Source organism: Psittacula echo (genome assembly GCF_963264785.1).
Source record: "Psittacula echo genome assembly, chromosome: 18".
NCBI lineage: Eukaryota > Metazoa > Chordata > Aves > Psittaciformes > Psittacidae > Psittacula > Psittacula echo.
The window spans coordinates 2,011,600-2,026,688 of NC_137754.1; the positions used below are offsets into that span (position 1 = coordinate 2,011,600).

General features: G+C 46.3%; 1 protein-coding gene across 1 annotated transcript in view; it reads left to right on the forward strand.

Moving 5' to 3' along the window:
* ARHGAP32 (Rho GTPase activating protein 32) overlaps positions 1–15,089 on the forward strand; it is a gene marked incomplete at both ends in the record, with an annotated part of 100,817 nt that overhangs the window by 56,468 nt on the left and 29,260 nt on the right. Inside the window, 3 exons of the mRNA XM_080631585.1 lie at positions 1,643–1,724; positions 5,463–5,513; positions 7,184–7,258. Of these exons, the coding sequence (XP_080487711.1) occupies positions 1,643–1,724; positions 5,463–5,513; positions 7,184–7,258 (208 nt within the window). The remainder of the gene's footprint in view (positions 1–1,642; positions 1,725–5,462; positions 5,514–7,183; positions 7,259–15,089) is intronic.

Here is a 15,089-nt window from a genome sequence, read left to right on the forward strand (position 1 = left end):
CATCTCTTGTGCAGGAGATGCCCCAGAGAGGCTCTAAGCTATAGTAAAGTAGTTAAAAACCATAGAATAGGTCTTGTTTAAGTCTATTTTGCCCCGAGAAGCTGTGGCTGCCCCATCTCTGGCAGTGCTCATGGCCAGGTTGGATGGGGCTTGGAGGAACCTGCTCTAGTGGAAGGTGTCCCTGCCCGTGGCAGGGGTTAGAACTGGATGAGCTTTAAGGTCCTTTCCAACCTAAACCAGTCTGGGATTCTATGATTCTATAAAATCATTTCCCCCACATATAGAGACTATTGAGTGGCATGTGAATTCCTGCTGGCACATCCTATTTCATCAGAGCATTAAGATCCTCGCCACACTCCAGTCTTTAAACTTTACCCTGGTTTTGACAGTCTCTCTGGCATTTCTGAGTTAGGGATGCAGGGAAAGCTGCCATGATGAGGGTCGGTGCAGGAACACTGCAAATGAACATTTGAGAGGAGTGGGTATGGTTAAGGAGCTTGTGTGGTATGTTCATCAGCTGTTCCTCAGGTCAGTGTTCAGTAATGGACATGTGGCACTTTTCTCCCCTGTCCTTTAGTGACAGGGAAACTGAGGCACAAGGGTTGCACTGGCTTGTCCATGTTCAGATGCTTACCAGGAATTCAGGCTCTTGTTAGAGGTGGTTTTGCTACATCACACTCTAAAGCCACTTACATTTAGTTAAATCTCTGGGTTCTTTCTTACAAATGTAGAACTCACTGTATATTTTATTACATCTCAGTTCTAAGACTGAATTGAATTCAATAGAACTCAACCCACATCTCTTAAACACAAGTGGTAAATGCTCCATCCCTGGCAGTGTTCAAGGCTAGGGCAGACAGAGCCTTGGGCGACATGGTCTAGTGTGAGGCATCCCTGCCCGTGGCAGGGGGTTGGAACTGGATGATCTTAAGGTCCTTTCCAACCCAAATTGATCTATGATTCTATGAAACACACTTATTTGGGATGCTTCAGTAGCATCACGAATCAGCCCATTAGCTCATCAGACCAAGCACATGCAGTAAGGCAAGGACATGGTAGAGAGCTTTGTGCATTCAGTGTGTCGTCTCCTAACTTAGCACATGAGAATATGTCTTTTTCCCTGTAATGGGACTACACAGACAGCAAATAACATTGAACCATACTGGATTTTAGTTTTCTAAAGGAATAAAATGCTCAAGTGCTTGTGAATATGGTATTTTAGCAGTGAAAACAGCGAGGTGTTGGTGTGATTTGAGCACACACAATTGAGCTGCTAAGAGCTCTTCCTTAAATTTCATGGTACATACATGCAGTGCAGGAAACACAACAGAAGTCTTTCTGTCTCTCTTGAGCTCCACTTAGGGATGTGTAGCACATTTATCCTGTCCCCTCTCTGTTGCCGTGGAATATCTGTCCTATGAACCAGGCTTAGAAAACAGACTCACAGCAGTGGTTTAGAGCACTAACTATTTGGTTTGTAGGATTTTAGCTGCATCACTTCTCTCAGGCTGGTCATTTTGTGCTGGGGCATGTTTTGGAGCATCAGAGATGAAGGAAAACGTTTCACAGGTGCTGGTTTAACAGGTCAGATGTGAAAAGCGCCACACTGAGTGTTGTGCCTCTCTTTGTGTTTCTACTACAGGTTGGATTTTTCCCTAGCGAGTGTGTTGAACTAATTAATGACAAAGTTCCTCAGTCCGTGACCAACTCTGTGCCAAAACCAGGTATGTGTGTTCAGGTTTATGATGAGTGAACTGATCTTTTTGGTGTTCCATGTTTAATATTGCCTTTATACCTACACACCATGTTACACCCTGTGTGTCGATCATTCTTTGTGCGTACCATGTTGTCCTTTCTATGTGTCAATCATCCCACGTTCCCTCTCTTTGAGTAGCTCCCACTGGTGAATGTCTTTCATCTGCAGTGTTTTGCAAGCTCCTGTCAACATCCATCCCCTGCATGGTTTGAAGGATTTTAAGCTTGTAAGAACTTAAATACATTCAGCGATCTGTAAGTAGTGATTCCTTGCAGCATCCTCCTTCCTGGTGTCCAGGAGGTGTTGTCTGTTAGGCTATTTTCATACAGCATACAGGTGACCCAAAAATGCTTCTGCTGACTTAGATGGAATAGATTACTTAGGTGCTGAAAGCTTCCTTCTGTTTGAGGATTGATGGAGAGGGTTGGATTTAACAGAACTTGGAATCCTGATTGCTTCTGCTCTGGGTATATGACTCCAGCTACTTCCTACTGCCTTCTGTACCAGGCAAATTACTACCCAGAGCTGCTGAGGAAAGGGAAAATAAATAGAAAATGAGACCTTGGATCTATTCTGTTGTCAGTCCCGTATACACGGGAAGTAATTGCAGGTAAATGTGCTGGCGTAATTGTGATCTCTGCAGAATGTGCTGGTGGTGAAGCTTTTGTTCTAAGTTAGAATAAGAAAATCTATATCTTCATATAGATGAAGATAGATCTATATATCTTTCATATCAAGAGAATCATAGAATCATAGAATAGTTAGGGTTGGAAAGGACCTTAAGATCATCTAGTTCCAACCCCCCTGCCATGGGCAGGGACACCCCACACTACACCAGAAGCAGTTTGAAATTGCTGATCTCTCTTCAAATGTTATGCAGCTGGCAAGTTGAGCTGGGAGATGGTTAACTGGGGTTCTTTGCATCTATTTGAATGATGTTCCTTATCTGACTTGGTATTTGGAAACAGATGAGATTCAGAAGTGTTTGGCTTTTACTAAGGGAAATGTGTTCTATCAGATCTTGTGTTACAGCTTGGAACTTGTGGTTCCGTGGTAAAAAGCCATCAGTGCACTGCATGAATATACGTGCTTCAAAGAGCTGACAGCTTAGGGAAATCGTGTCCTCAGCCTTTGGTATTGCCAGCCTTTGGTATTCCTGGGAACATTTTGGAATGTATTTATATATTCTAATCTATGGCTTAAACATATAAGGTCGTTCTCACACACTTAAATGTCCACATCCATGATTTTTCTCTCTTTAACTATATTTGAAACAGCAGATTAGCTTTTCCCAAGGAATAAGAGACTTCTCTAAAAGGAATCACTTGGAGCTTTTGTCCTTACTCGTCATTAGCAGAGTATTTCATCTAGAATTAATGTGATTTGGGCTTGATAAGAGGTACTTACGACATGTAAGCTTTATTTTCTTCCATCCAGATGTGCAGGACGTTTTGTATCTGCAGCGGAAAGCTCTTTGCCATGAAGGAATTTACAAACATAGAACTCCTTGTGCTGTTTAGTTGTCCATAGGCTTGGCTGGGTTGAGGAATCTAATGAAAAGCAGATGGAAAGCGAAGAACTTCCTGCCTTGTGTTTTTATTATGATTTATAATGAGAGGGTTTGATGTGCAGAAGCGATGGGGACAGCATTTTAATAGAACCATAAACTACTGCAGCGGTCTGTAACAGGACAAATAATGACTGAAGTTCAAATGGAAATGAAACGCAGGGAATGAGAGGGGAAGGTTGGGTTGAAGTGCCAGCTCTTCTCTTAGAAGCAATATTTTCTTTGCCTGTGGACTCTAATGATAACTTCTTAGCCTAAATTATGATATTGAATTGATAGCTGATATTTCAGAGCTAATCCCATTTACCGTCAATTCCAGTACTAGAATAGATGGAAGCAGCTCGTGTTTCTAATGGTGTTTGAAGAGATCCAGGATAAAGGTTGCATTTGAATTTCAGATACTCAGTGAGATGTGAATCTCTTCAATATTCATTAGTAATAGAAAAAGCTCTTGTTTTTTCCTTCTCAGTGAACATCAGGGAATTGTCTGTAGCGTGTGGCTGTGTTTACTCTGCTCATTCCCTTCTGTCCTGTCCGGTTGGTCTTTTCTGGGAACGATGTGTCCATGTGTGTGCTCATCTTGTCCCCACTCATCATCTTGGCATAGCTCACAGTCCCAGGCAGCGTGTCTCAGCTATGTCTCGGTCCGTTTTTCCTCATCATCCTGGATATCTGAAGCTTCTCAGTCTTGCTTAGGACAAACGAATGAATAACGTCAGCAGCTCTGGCCAAATTCCTGTCTCATGCATTCGTTACATTTGGATTGAACAGGTAAATGTGCTCTTATGATACGCAACTAAGGACACATTAAAGGGTACTTGTTAGTATTCCAAGCTTAAGCCAGGTCAACACACCAAATATAACTAATCCACTGACCTTCAAATTTAGGTCTGGACCAGGCAGCAGACTCTGTTCTGACTTCCTGAAGGCTCTGGTACAGTGCTGAAGGAATGAATTTTGAACTGCAAAGAATGCAAACTGAGCTACATCCACTGTATTAAAGCTATTGCAACCGTGACAGACCCTTACAAGGTCAGCCTGGGTTGAAACAGGCCAGTTGCTAATCCCTGGGCATAAAAGATTGTAGGTTTTCTTTTACATAAGAATATACAAAGCAGGAAGAATAAGGTACAGATAGAAGGTAGGTTTTCCAGAGGCCTGGGTTGAACAGTCATTGACACTGATGAATGCATAATGTTTTAATCAGTGGGTTTATAAAGAGAGATATATGTAATTAGTACCATTCTCCTTAATCTTATAGCAATGAACTAGTCATTTGGTGTTCAACATGCCACTGTCTCATTAAAGCTAAATGAACTGAAGCTCTTACTGAGCCAAGTCAGGTCTCCATTTCCAGTGTGAAAGGAGACAGGGAATAAACATGCTCAAGGCCCCTAAATATAGCTCTCGATGCAGACGGCAGGATGTGTGCTTTCAGTATTGACAGAGCTCAGGACCAATCCTTCAAGTTATCTCCTGGGCTTTGTGTTTTCTCTCTTCCATTAAAACCAAAGCTCATCCTTGGGGCTGAGACAGACCTAAGTCTCTGCCTCCTCTGCAAGTAATGATTGTCAGGCAGAACACCTTTAGTCAAGAGGAAAACACAGATCTGTGCCATTATTATCTTTTTGCATGGAATGCTCAGCAAGATAAAGCATAATAAAGATACTAAAGTAGAGGAAAGCTGAATGTGTAAGGCACCAAACCACACAAAATACACACTTACAAATCCGGGTGTTGTTTTCTTGTGGAAGTGCTTGGCATTGTCCATTTGGACAAAGAAGTGTCACGTCTTCCAGCCCTGTTCCTGACCCCACAAGGTACTTAAACATGGGCTTAATAAACACATGCTCAGCAGAGGGTGGAAGTAACACAGAGGAATCCCATGCTTCCCTCCCTTGCTCAACAGGGATGGGCCTTGTGCTAAAGGTTTAGACATGCAACATGTTTGGGAGTATTTTTTGAGCTGGGACACACTGGCTGGATCCTATGGAATTTCCCAGGCGTTTAGGGAATAAAACACCAAACAATGTGGAGGATTGGGGCTGAGCTTTGTGTGAAATGAGCCCATTTCAATGGGTGTGTGTTTTAACCAACTGTTTTGTTTGTTTCTTTCTTTTTTCGCTTACTCCTTCCCAGTCTCCCCTGCCCACGGAGCCCGTCCAGCGTCCTGGAGCTACTTCCCCCCTTGTACGTTCTCACTGATTCCTTTTTCCGTCTTTCTCTCCCTTTCTCTCTCTTTGTATCTCTTAAAGATTACTATTTTCCTCTGTACTTGCAGGTCCAGGTGCTCTGAAGGATATGCAGGGAAACCAAACCAAACCTTTAGTCTTGCATGCCTTTTTAAAAGCTCTTTGCACATAAAGCAGGGAAACAAAGATCTTTTATCTCCTTTCTGGAGGAGATGATAAAATCATTTGGAATGAAATTAAGTGCCAGGCAACCAAATGTCAGTTTGAAAGAAAGAGGGGATAAAAATGGGTGATGGAGAGGAATTAACTGTTGCAACCCACCTGTGAGGGTGGTGAGGCACTGGAACAGGTTGCCCAAAGGAGTGGTGAATGCCCCATCCCTGGCGGTGTTCAAGGCCAGGTTGGACAAAGCCATGAGTGATATGGTCTAGTGTGAGGTGTCCCTGCCCATAGCAGGGGGATGAACTGGATGATCTTAAGGCCCTTTCCTACCCAAATCATTCTATGACTCTAAAGTTTGTTAGAACTTGAGAATCTTAGAAGCAAAGATTCCCCTTTAGTTTTTCTTAAGCTCAGAAGATGCTACTTGAGCTTAGCATCTCCCAGTGCCCAAAGGGAAGCTGTTACGTGGCTTATTTATTCAGAGAATCCTGCTTCATATTGCCCTGGTCTTGTTTAGGTCCTGCTAGTGCTCATCTAACCTCATGGCAATGATCTGTTGTGAGTAAAAGCAGTGACTGTTTCCATAGATGTACCTTTTTTTTACAGTAAGGGCCTCATTTACACTTACCGATCCCCCCTGGGATGTTGTTGGGATTTCATACATCAGCCTTAAAACTGGATATGCAAATACTGTAGAGAGAGATAGATATAAAGACCAAAATATATAATATGCATATATATATATACACAACACACATGCATATATATGTGCTTTCCCCATGCACATGCACACTTCCAGCCTGTTGGCATAGAGACGGTGTGCTGGTAGCCTTGTAACATGGGAAACAGGAACATGGCTCCTATTCCTGATGCTTCTTCCTGGAGAAGAATGTTATTTGACAGCAAACATCTTGTTTTGGAGCACCTTCCTCAGCATGTGCCAACATTATCGAATGCTGTCCAGACAGAAAGGTAGAGACTTCAGACAGGAAGGGGGAAACGGGGTTTGTATTTCAGATATAGCTTCCAATACCTACAGGAGCCAAAAAGAAAGCTGGAGTGGGACTTTTTACAAGGGCCTGTAGGGACAGGACAAGGGGAATGGCTTTAACCTGCCAGAGGGGAGATTGAGATGAGCTCTTAGGCAGAAGCTCTTCCCTGTGAGGGTGCTGAGGCGCTGGCACAGGGTGCCCAGAGAAGCTGTGGCTGCCCCATCCCTGGCAGTGTTCAAGGCCAGGTTGGACACAGGGGCTTAGAGAAAGCTGCTCTAGTGGAAGGTGTCCCTGCCCGTGGCAGGGGTTGGAACAGGATGAGCTTTAAGGTTCCTTCCAACCCCAACCAGGCTGGGATTCTGTGATTTCTGTAGCACTGTCTCTAACTGCTGTCTCTGCAAATTGAATTGTAACTCTCCTGCAGTTTGTTCCAGGAGATACTTTAACTTTGTCTTTTCTCTTGCCTTCTGTCTGTCCCTTGTCCCTCTTCCCACCTGACCTTACTTACGCGCAGATTTGGAGATGGATAGTGTAAAGCCAGGCTCTCCATATGTTACAGAGGCTCTGAACCACTCCCAGCTGAGCTCAGGTAGAGCCCATTGGTGTCCTAACCAAGTCTAACGCTGTGTGTGATAGCAATAACCATTTACTAACACCCTAGGTTTGGTTACAGAAGTTAGATATAGTTGAAATAGTTTATTATTCATTTTATTTCTATTCCTGTCTGTTGGCTGGAAGAGCCAAGGCCTGATTCTCAGAATCCAGCTTCTCACAGGCAGGTTTTCCACAAGGGATTTCGTTCAAGTCAATGAATCCAAATCTGAAAGAGTATGCTTAACATAACTGGGCTCGTATTGCAAGTGCTCTGCAGCATCAGGACTATGGGACTCTTGGTCTGTGTATCCTAAATTACCTTCTTCCCCCCTGCAACTGCTGGATTTCTAAATATAGAGTGTTCTTCTCTTCCCAGGCTTTCAATTTGTGTCTCAGAAAGATATCTGCAAAGAGCGTGCCAAACCCCATTTGACCATGTTCTGTAGGAAAGAACTTGCTTGAATAAGAGAAATGTGGTTAAATCCTCTAGTTTCATGGCAATGTAACAACCTGAATAGGAGAAAACAACTGTGTTGTGTTGTCTTTGTCATTACGACATCGTTAGAGCTTTCCAGAACCAGCATGAGGTAAAATCAGAGTGCTCCAGTGGAGCTGAGCAATGAGATATGTCTAGGGTATGTCTTAAGTACATGCCATGTACTTAACCAGTTTGATCCTCAGTTGTTGAGGGCTATTTGACAAGAGACATTTCAATTGGGTTGATTTTGTTAAATCAGATCTGGACTTCAGTTTTCCTGGATCAAAGTGCTTTGAAAAAAGATGTGAGTGGAATTTTAGGAGAGGCTAAGCAGCAAACTGTGGAAGTTTTGTTTTCCAGAAGTCTGGATCAGGGCTTTACAGTAAAGCAAATCTTGCATAGTGTTCAGGCAATGTGTTGTCCTCTCATGTTCCTCTGTTTCATCCAGTCCTTTCATCCTGTGGTTGCAATGCATTTGCAGGGTAACTACCTGTCACAGAGATCACCCCAGTCTGTTCCGTGGGTAAAATGAATTGCTTGGTGGCTGGCTGGTACTGAAGTGATGCCAAGAAAGGCAGCCAGCCAGCGCTCCCTCGGGTCCTGCTGTCCACAATGCTGGGTTTACATTTCATTGCATCTTGGATACATTAGGAATGCCAGACTTTGTCTTCCGTAATTACATTGCATTGCTTCTTGCTTTCAGTGGAAGAAATGCTGAGAAAGTGTTTATTTAACCTGAATTGCTCCAGTAATTACCTGGTTGTAAAAGGGGATTTATTGCAGTGACTGAACACAACTTTAACATGTTCTATTGCAGTGGTTTTAGTCTTTTTAGGTCCTCAAATTCAGGCACCGAATTGCACCAACCAGAACAGCAGCAGCGTTTTCCTGTTGGTTTTTCATTTCCTTGGAGTCTTCCTTTCTCTTTGATCTCTTCCTTTCTTTAAAGTGATTCTTCCCAATGCTTTTCTTCCTCCTTCCCATTTTTTGGCTGAGCTAGAAAGGGACAAGGACCGTGGGCTGATCTGTGGAAGTGCTGCTATATGCAGGATGCATCTGGTCCTCTCTGAAAGTCACACCATCAAATCTGTGATCCTGCTGGAGAAGTATGAGTTTGAGAGAACAGCTCCCTCGAGCCTGTGTGCTGGGAACACATAAGTGATTGAAACTCTAAATGACAGATACTGTGTTCACCGGGCACGGAAGCATGGGTAGGTATGATGAGCATCCCAACTGCAGCAATATACGTGCTGCCCTGGGTCCTAAACAGTCAGGGTGCCCAGAGAAGCTGTGGCTGCCCCATCCCTTGCAGTGTTCAAGGCCAGGTTGGACACAGGGGCTTGGAGCAACCTCTGACTATAAGAATATGTTTTTCTGTGCAGCTTGCTTTTGGATTCAGCCTTCAGCATCGTATCTGAAATACTCTTCCTGACCACCTAAATAAAGCCAATAAATCTTGGTGTAAGTGAGGGACGAGCAAGAATTTGAAGTATTTCAAGGCAGTTCCTAAGGATACACAGCATTAGGAAGTCAATGTATTTTTTGTCTCCTTCTTAATCCTTTAATCCTTTACCAGTGCAGATGTTTTCTGCACTGACAGCAAGAGTGAGAACCAAGCCTTCGTTTTGGCAGGGTTTGTAAGCACCATGGTTGTGGCTCCACAGACTCTGTGGAGTTGTCGGTGATGTTTGTAGCCAATGGAGCATTTGCAGTGTGAACAGATGAGGTATTTTTGGAACACTTCCTAGGTGCTATGGAAACACGTCTGGATGGTTATCAGGTACTTGAGAGTAAATTGGTTGATGTTTTCTTCAAGAAGCCTGGATAGGGAAGTCTGGAGTTTCCTGTAGGAGAGAAGGGATTTGGGGATTACTGATGGGTCCAGGGTCAGAGGCTTGGCACGGCAGGAGATCCATAGTTTGGGGATGACCAGGAGAGAGTCTGAACTAAACCTAAAGGGCATCTGCACTGATGAAGAGGAGTTTCCTCATTTCAGGAAGTGCTTAGGTGTGCAAAGTAGTTACTGCACATGAGCCTTGCCTTGCATAAGTGCAAACTGAACAAGGTGATTGTGGGCTTCTTTGTACTGGACCAAGTGGCGGACATCAGTAAATGTGACCTCAGGCTCCAACCCCAGGCCAGGTTTGCACTCGCACAGCTGTGGATATGGAAAAGATCACATCAGAGCTGGTACAGCCAAAAATACCCCCGTAAGGACCCAGTTGTGGTGTAGGCACAGCCAGAAGAGTCCCTTTGCTAACACAGGTTGTGGCAGAGCTCTGCCGGTTGGGAAGCATCTCCATCAGCACATCCTGCATCTCCACTGGGAGGCACTACTGGTGTAACCACAGCATTGGAAACCACTTGGAGCCTCCTGAAGTCCAGGGAAACACAGATGGAAGGACAAGACAGATTAACTTCTGCATCCCCTGTAGATTTCTTCCTTGTGCAGGCTCACTCTCCCTGGGCTTCAGGCTTCACGTGTTTTTACAGGTAATTTTATGGCAAATCTTGGCCATGTTTCCTGGAGGAATTATAATTGGGAAAGAAAGCGTGGTGTATGGCTCTATATGCATGAGTTCAGAAATAATTACATAGCTCTGTGAATTGTGTAGGTAACAAAGAGCTGTATTCATCTTTCCGTTACGGAATCCTTCATACCTCACCTCTTTGGAGAGATTTGGTGGAGAGTCCACCAGAACATGATGTCTGGTTGGGAAGCAAAGTGGTAAAGCGTGGCTGAGCACAGGGGTGTTTGAGGCAGTGATGTGCTATTAATAAGGCCAGCTTGCCTTTCGCATGTTCTTGTGCTGCTTTTTCACTCTGCCTGCTCTTCACTTATTCAGGTTGGAGGGGTTGTTATTTTTAAACTAGATGTTTTTTCCCTTTCACACAAGCTCAGTCGAAATAGGACCTAACTCTAATAATAGTTGGCTTGAGCACAACTCCACAATTATGCTAAGAGCCTGGAAATCATGGGAAAAGGTGGTTTGTTCTGCTCTGCTTTTCCTCTGCTTTCCTCCTGAATAATCCTGCAAATCAGTGTGGGAGCCAAGCTGTGGCTTAAAAACATTCTCATGGAATCCCAGCCTGGTTGGGGTTGGAAGGAACCTTAAAGCTCATCCTGTTCCAACCCCTGCCATGGGCAGGGACACCTTCCACTGGACCAGGTTGCTCCAAGCCCCTGTGTCCAACCTGGCCTTGAACACTGCCAGGGATGGGGCAGCCACAGCTTTAAAGCCATTTCCTCTAGGCTTAGCCCTACCTGCCCATGTAAAAAGTCCACACTGGCAAATCCCTGTGTTTGGCTTTCTCAGAAGGTCTTGGATTGGGCACAGCTATGGTGTCTACTGGGGACATGTAGAAATGGATCTCCTTCAGCAGCAAGGCAAGAGCATCCCTGCCCCTCTCTGCCTCGCCATCCTTCTCTGTCCTCCCTCCTTTTCTTTCCCTCTCCCTGGTAGTGAATTCATTACCTGCAAAAGGCATTACTGTGGATTCTAGGACTCGCTTTGCTAGCTCGTGAATCAGCCTGGCTCTGTGATTAATGCACAAGTCTTTGCTGATCTGAACTTTCATCTGCCGGATTTCTTTTAGGAGCTTGTCTCAGTGCCGTGCTCATTCTTCTTCAGCATTTAATCCTGTAACTGCAGTGGGAAGCTTGCAGCAAATTCTTCGTCTTGTTCTCATGGGAACTGCTTTTGCTTAAGGAAAGGCGAGAAAAGGCCTCTATTACCCACTTGGCTACGTATCACCTCAGTCCTGACTGTGGTTTCGCCTTTGTAAATGCAGTATTTGGACTTGCAGACCCAGACAGCCATGGCAGACCATGGCTACATCCACCATAAGAACAAGTCACCACCTGACTGTCCAGGTACTCTGTGACAAGCTGGTTCCTTTCTGTCCAGCCAGGTTTCTGTCAGCTCTGTGCATCGAATCAAATCACTTTGATGATGTCCCAGGACAGTTTATTGCATGGTGTGCTGTTCTGTTGGGGTTTCTTTAATCTCTGAGCCTGCTTTCGTCTATAATCCTGGTTTCTCCCCAAACCCCTTTATTTAAGAAGAGGGGGTTTGTTTATGTGGGGGGTCTTTTTATGTGTTTTGAGAGCATTTGAGTGCAGGATGCCAGGTTGGACAGAGCCTTGGTCAACACAGTCCAGTGTGAGGCCTCCCTGCCCATGGCAGGGGATTGGAACTGGATGATCTTAAGGTCCTTTCCAACCCAAATTGATCTATGATTCAATGACAAATCGAGCTGAGTAAGACTCAGCACTGAAAAATACCGGCTGCCTAACTTCTAATAATAGGTTGAAGCTTCCTGCAGTGGTTGAATCTGCAAAGCCAGGGTATATTAATAACAGTTCTAGGCTCTCTGCCTTCCCAGTACTGAACTAACGTAAAACTATGCAGGGCAAAGCCTGTGAGCTCCCGAGCAGAGGAGTCACGTCCCTGTGGTGATGTGCACATGATCCTCAGGGTGATGCAGTGCTGTGCCAAAGGCAGAGTTGCTGTTTCCAGGTGTGGAAGAGCCACATCTCTGGTTGCTCAGGTTTTGTTCTTTAAAGAAGGATGTTTTGGAGCAAACATTGAGTATTTTCCTTTACAGGAAGCAAAGTGCAGGTGGGGAAAGGTGTGCCATTGTACACCATGTGGTAAGGTAGCTCCTCAAGCACTGCTGATCATCATGCAACCAATGTTCAAAGGTTTCTACCTTTGAATTTGTTGTGTGTGTCTTTTGCGTGTCGATTTGGAAGAGCATGGTTTCTGTGCTGTTCATTCCCTCTTTGTGCTGGGATATCACCAGCTTTTATCTGTAGGTTTGAGAGGAAGAACATTCCTGGCATGGGCGTTTGTATCAGGAAGAAGGGGTTGCATTCAGAATCGGCCATGAGCCATATGCAGAGCTGGGTTGAGGAGTCATGCTTGGCTGCTAAGGAAAAAAGTGATGTGGTAGTGTGATCGTTGTCCAAGCACAACACTGCCAGTAATAAATCCCAGTGTAATAAGCAGCTGGAGAAGGGGCAGTGTTTGGAGATAGGAGTCAGCAAACAAGTCTGAGAATAACCCGTTTGCTTGAGGAGAGGCTGTGAGCACCAGAAGAAAGGAGTCATACCCTCCTCAGCATCACCATGACACATTCCTCTTTCATCTCCCGACCCTGAGGTTGCCCAGCTCCTCCAGCGAGCGCACGTTTCAGTGTGTGACAGCAATTACTGACATCATAAACCCAACAGCAGCCATATTTACTCCTCAAGCATGGAATACATGCGGGTAAGGCAGGAAGGTTTGTCCCAGGTTTCCTGAGCCCGGTGACCAGCTTGGCTCCTGTCCCTGCTGCGGCATGGCCGAGCAAGTGATGGTCAAGTGAAGTCACGGCATGTTCTGCTTCCTGCCCCAGAGCATGGTGTGCTGGGGATGGGCATGGAGCAGGGCTGTAAATCGGCTCACTGTGCAGTGAGCTGTGTCGTTTGCCTTTGCTTCTAACAGCAGAACTCCTCGAGCTTTGAATTGAGGGGGGTTCTGTTGGATCTGATCCATGCAGCCACAAACTGCTTGTTGATGGCCACTCGGGGGGAGAGGGTGAGGTTTCTTCAGTGCTGTAATTAGTCCTGAGCCTTTTCAATGATCCATGCCCATAGCAGGGGCTGAGGTGGGTGATGCTGAGGGGAACCAGGGCTGTGTTTGCCCTCCCGACCCCATGAGGTTCCCGGCGCGGAGGCCGAGAAGCGGCCGCACGCAGCGCCGCACCTCAGGCCGCGGCCTGGCTCTGGAGGCGGCGTGGAGGGAGGCACCTGCGGGAGGTGGAGCCGGGCGGCGGGGCCGGCTCGGCCGGGGAGGGGCCTGGCAGAGCCGCAGAGGCGGTGAGCGCCCACCGCAGCGCCGGGAAGAGCCGAGCCGAGCCGAGCCGAGCCAGGCCGTCCGCGGCTGCACCCCTCGGTGCAGGGACCCCGGGCAGGGACCGCGGCCTCCCCCCGGGCAAGGACAGCGGCGGAGCGGCTGACGGTAGGAGCGGTCTCCTTATCCCCCCCACCCCGGCCTCGGGTGAGACCCGCGGTGTGTGCTCGGGCTCCTGCACCCACTTGTTGCTTCGTACCTGTTTAATGTGCGGGTGCCGGGGGGCCATGGGAGGCCTTCATTTCCTGGTGGTGTTGGGGGGGAAGAGGCGGTTTGGTCGTTGGGACCCCCTGCGCTGCTCCCAGCAATGGGCATTGGCTTCTCCTGCCAGCCAAAGGCTGATGAAGCAAACGCCATGGACTTCCCCCCCTCCCCATGCTGATTTACTTGTTTCCCTCTCGCTAATCTCCGTCTCTAGGTTTCTATTGCACCTTTCTCCTCGCTAGGTCCATAGTTGTAAACTGATTTATTGGACTTACTTCAGGGTGTGTAGCAAGCCGGAGCTGGGAAAGGGAGCCTCTTGCATGGCTGGGATGGATTGTGTGAGGATTCCCACCCAGATCCCAGGGGAGAAGGGATTCCAGCTTGCATGCCCCTGTGAGAGCAGGGCTCCCTGCTCCCAGAGGGAGAGCTGACACATGGGAACGGCTGGAATCTCAATTGCAATGGCTGTTTGCATATCACTTTATCCCGCCCCACCGGCACTCGGAGGACATAGGATGCATTCCTAAGCGTTCCTATTCCTCATTCTGTTGTTCGGGAGAAGGGGGCTTCCTGTTTAAAAGCGCCCATCCTTTGTTTGCTGGAGCCCTGGGGCGGCGAATGCCACCCTGGGGAAAATAAGATTCCCAGGGAGAGCAGTTACTGTGATCATAGTAGGCATTTTGCAAGTAGCCATGCCTTGTCTGCTCCCATTGGATCACAAAACCTCCTAGAAGCTCCGGTCCATTTTAAAGGCTAAACGCCCTGCAGGAGCTTATTCTTTATGACAGAGAAGGCAGGAGGCCTCCCCTTTCCACTCTTCCCTGACCTCCTTTGTTCTGGGCACCACACAGGAATGATAAAAGAGCCTGACTTGAAATCAAAGCTCTTGCTGGTGAGATAAAGGAAGAGAATAAAGCAGGCGAAGCAACGCAATATCTGCATTCCTAAGTCTGAGAAAGCAGATTTCAAATCCCCAAACAGATTGGGCCCAATTTTCTTTTTCCATAAAGCTTTTGTATCCTTCTTTAGCTGCGTAAGGAGGATGTATGGGAAGATGCCGTTTTCATCCTCTTTAAAGCTGCTGATTCCTGCTGGTGCTGCTTAAGGTGACTGCAGTGTGGACGAGGCTCATGCCTGTTGTCTTCGATAGTTTCCACTCCAGGTGCATGAGATTTTGCTTCCAAAGGCAGAATGGTCTCGTGCAGGTGTTAATAGGTGAAGTATAAATCATTCAGGAAGTCAGGATT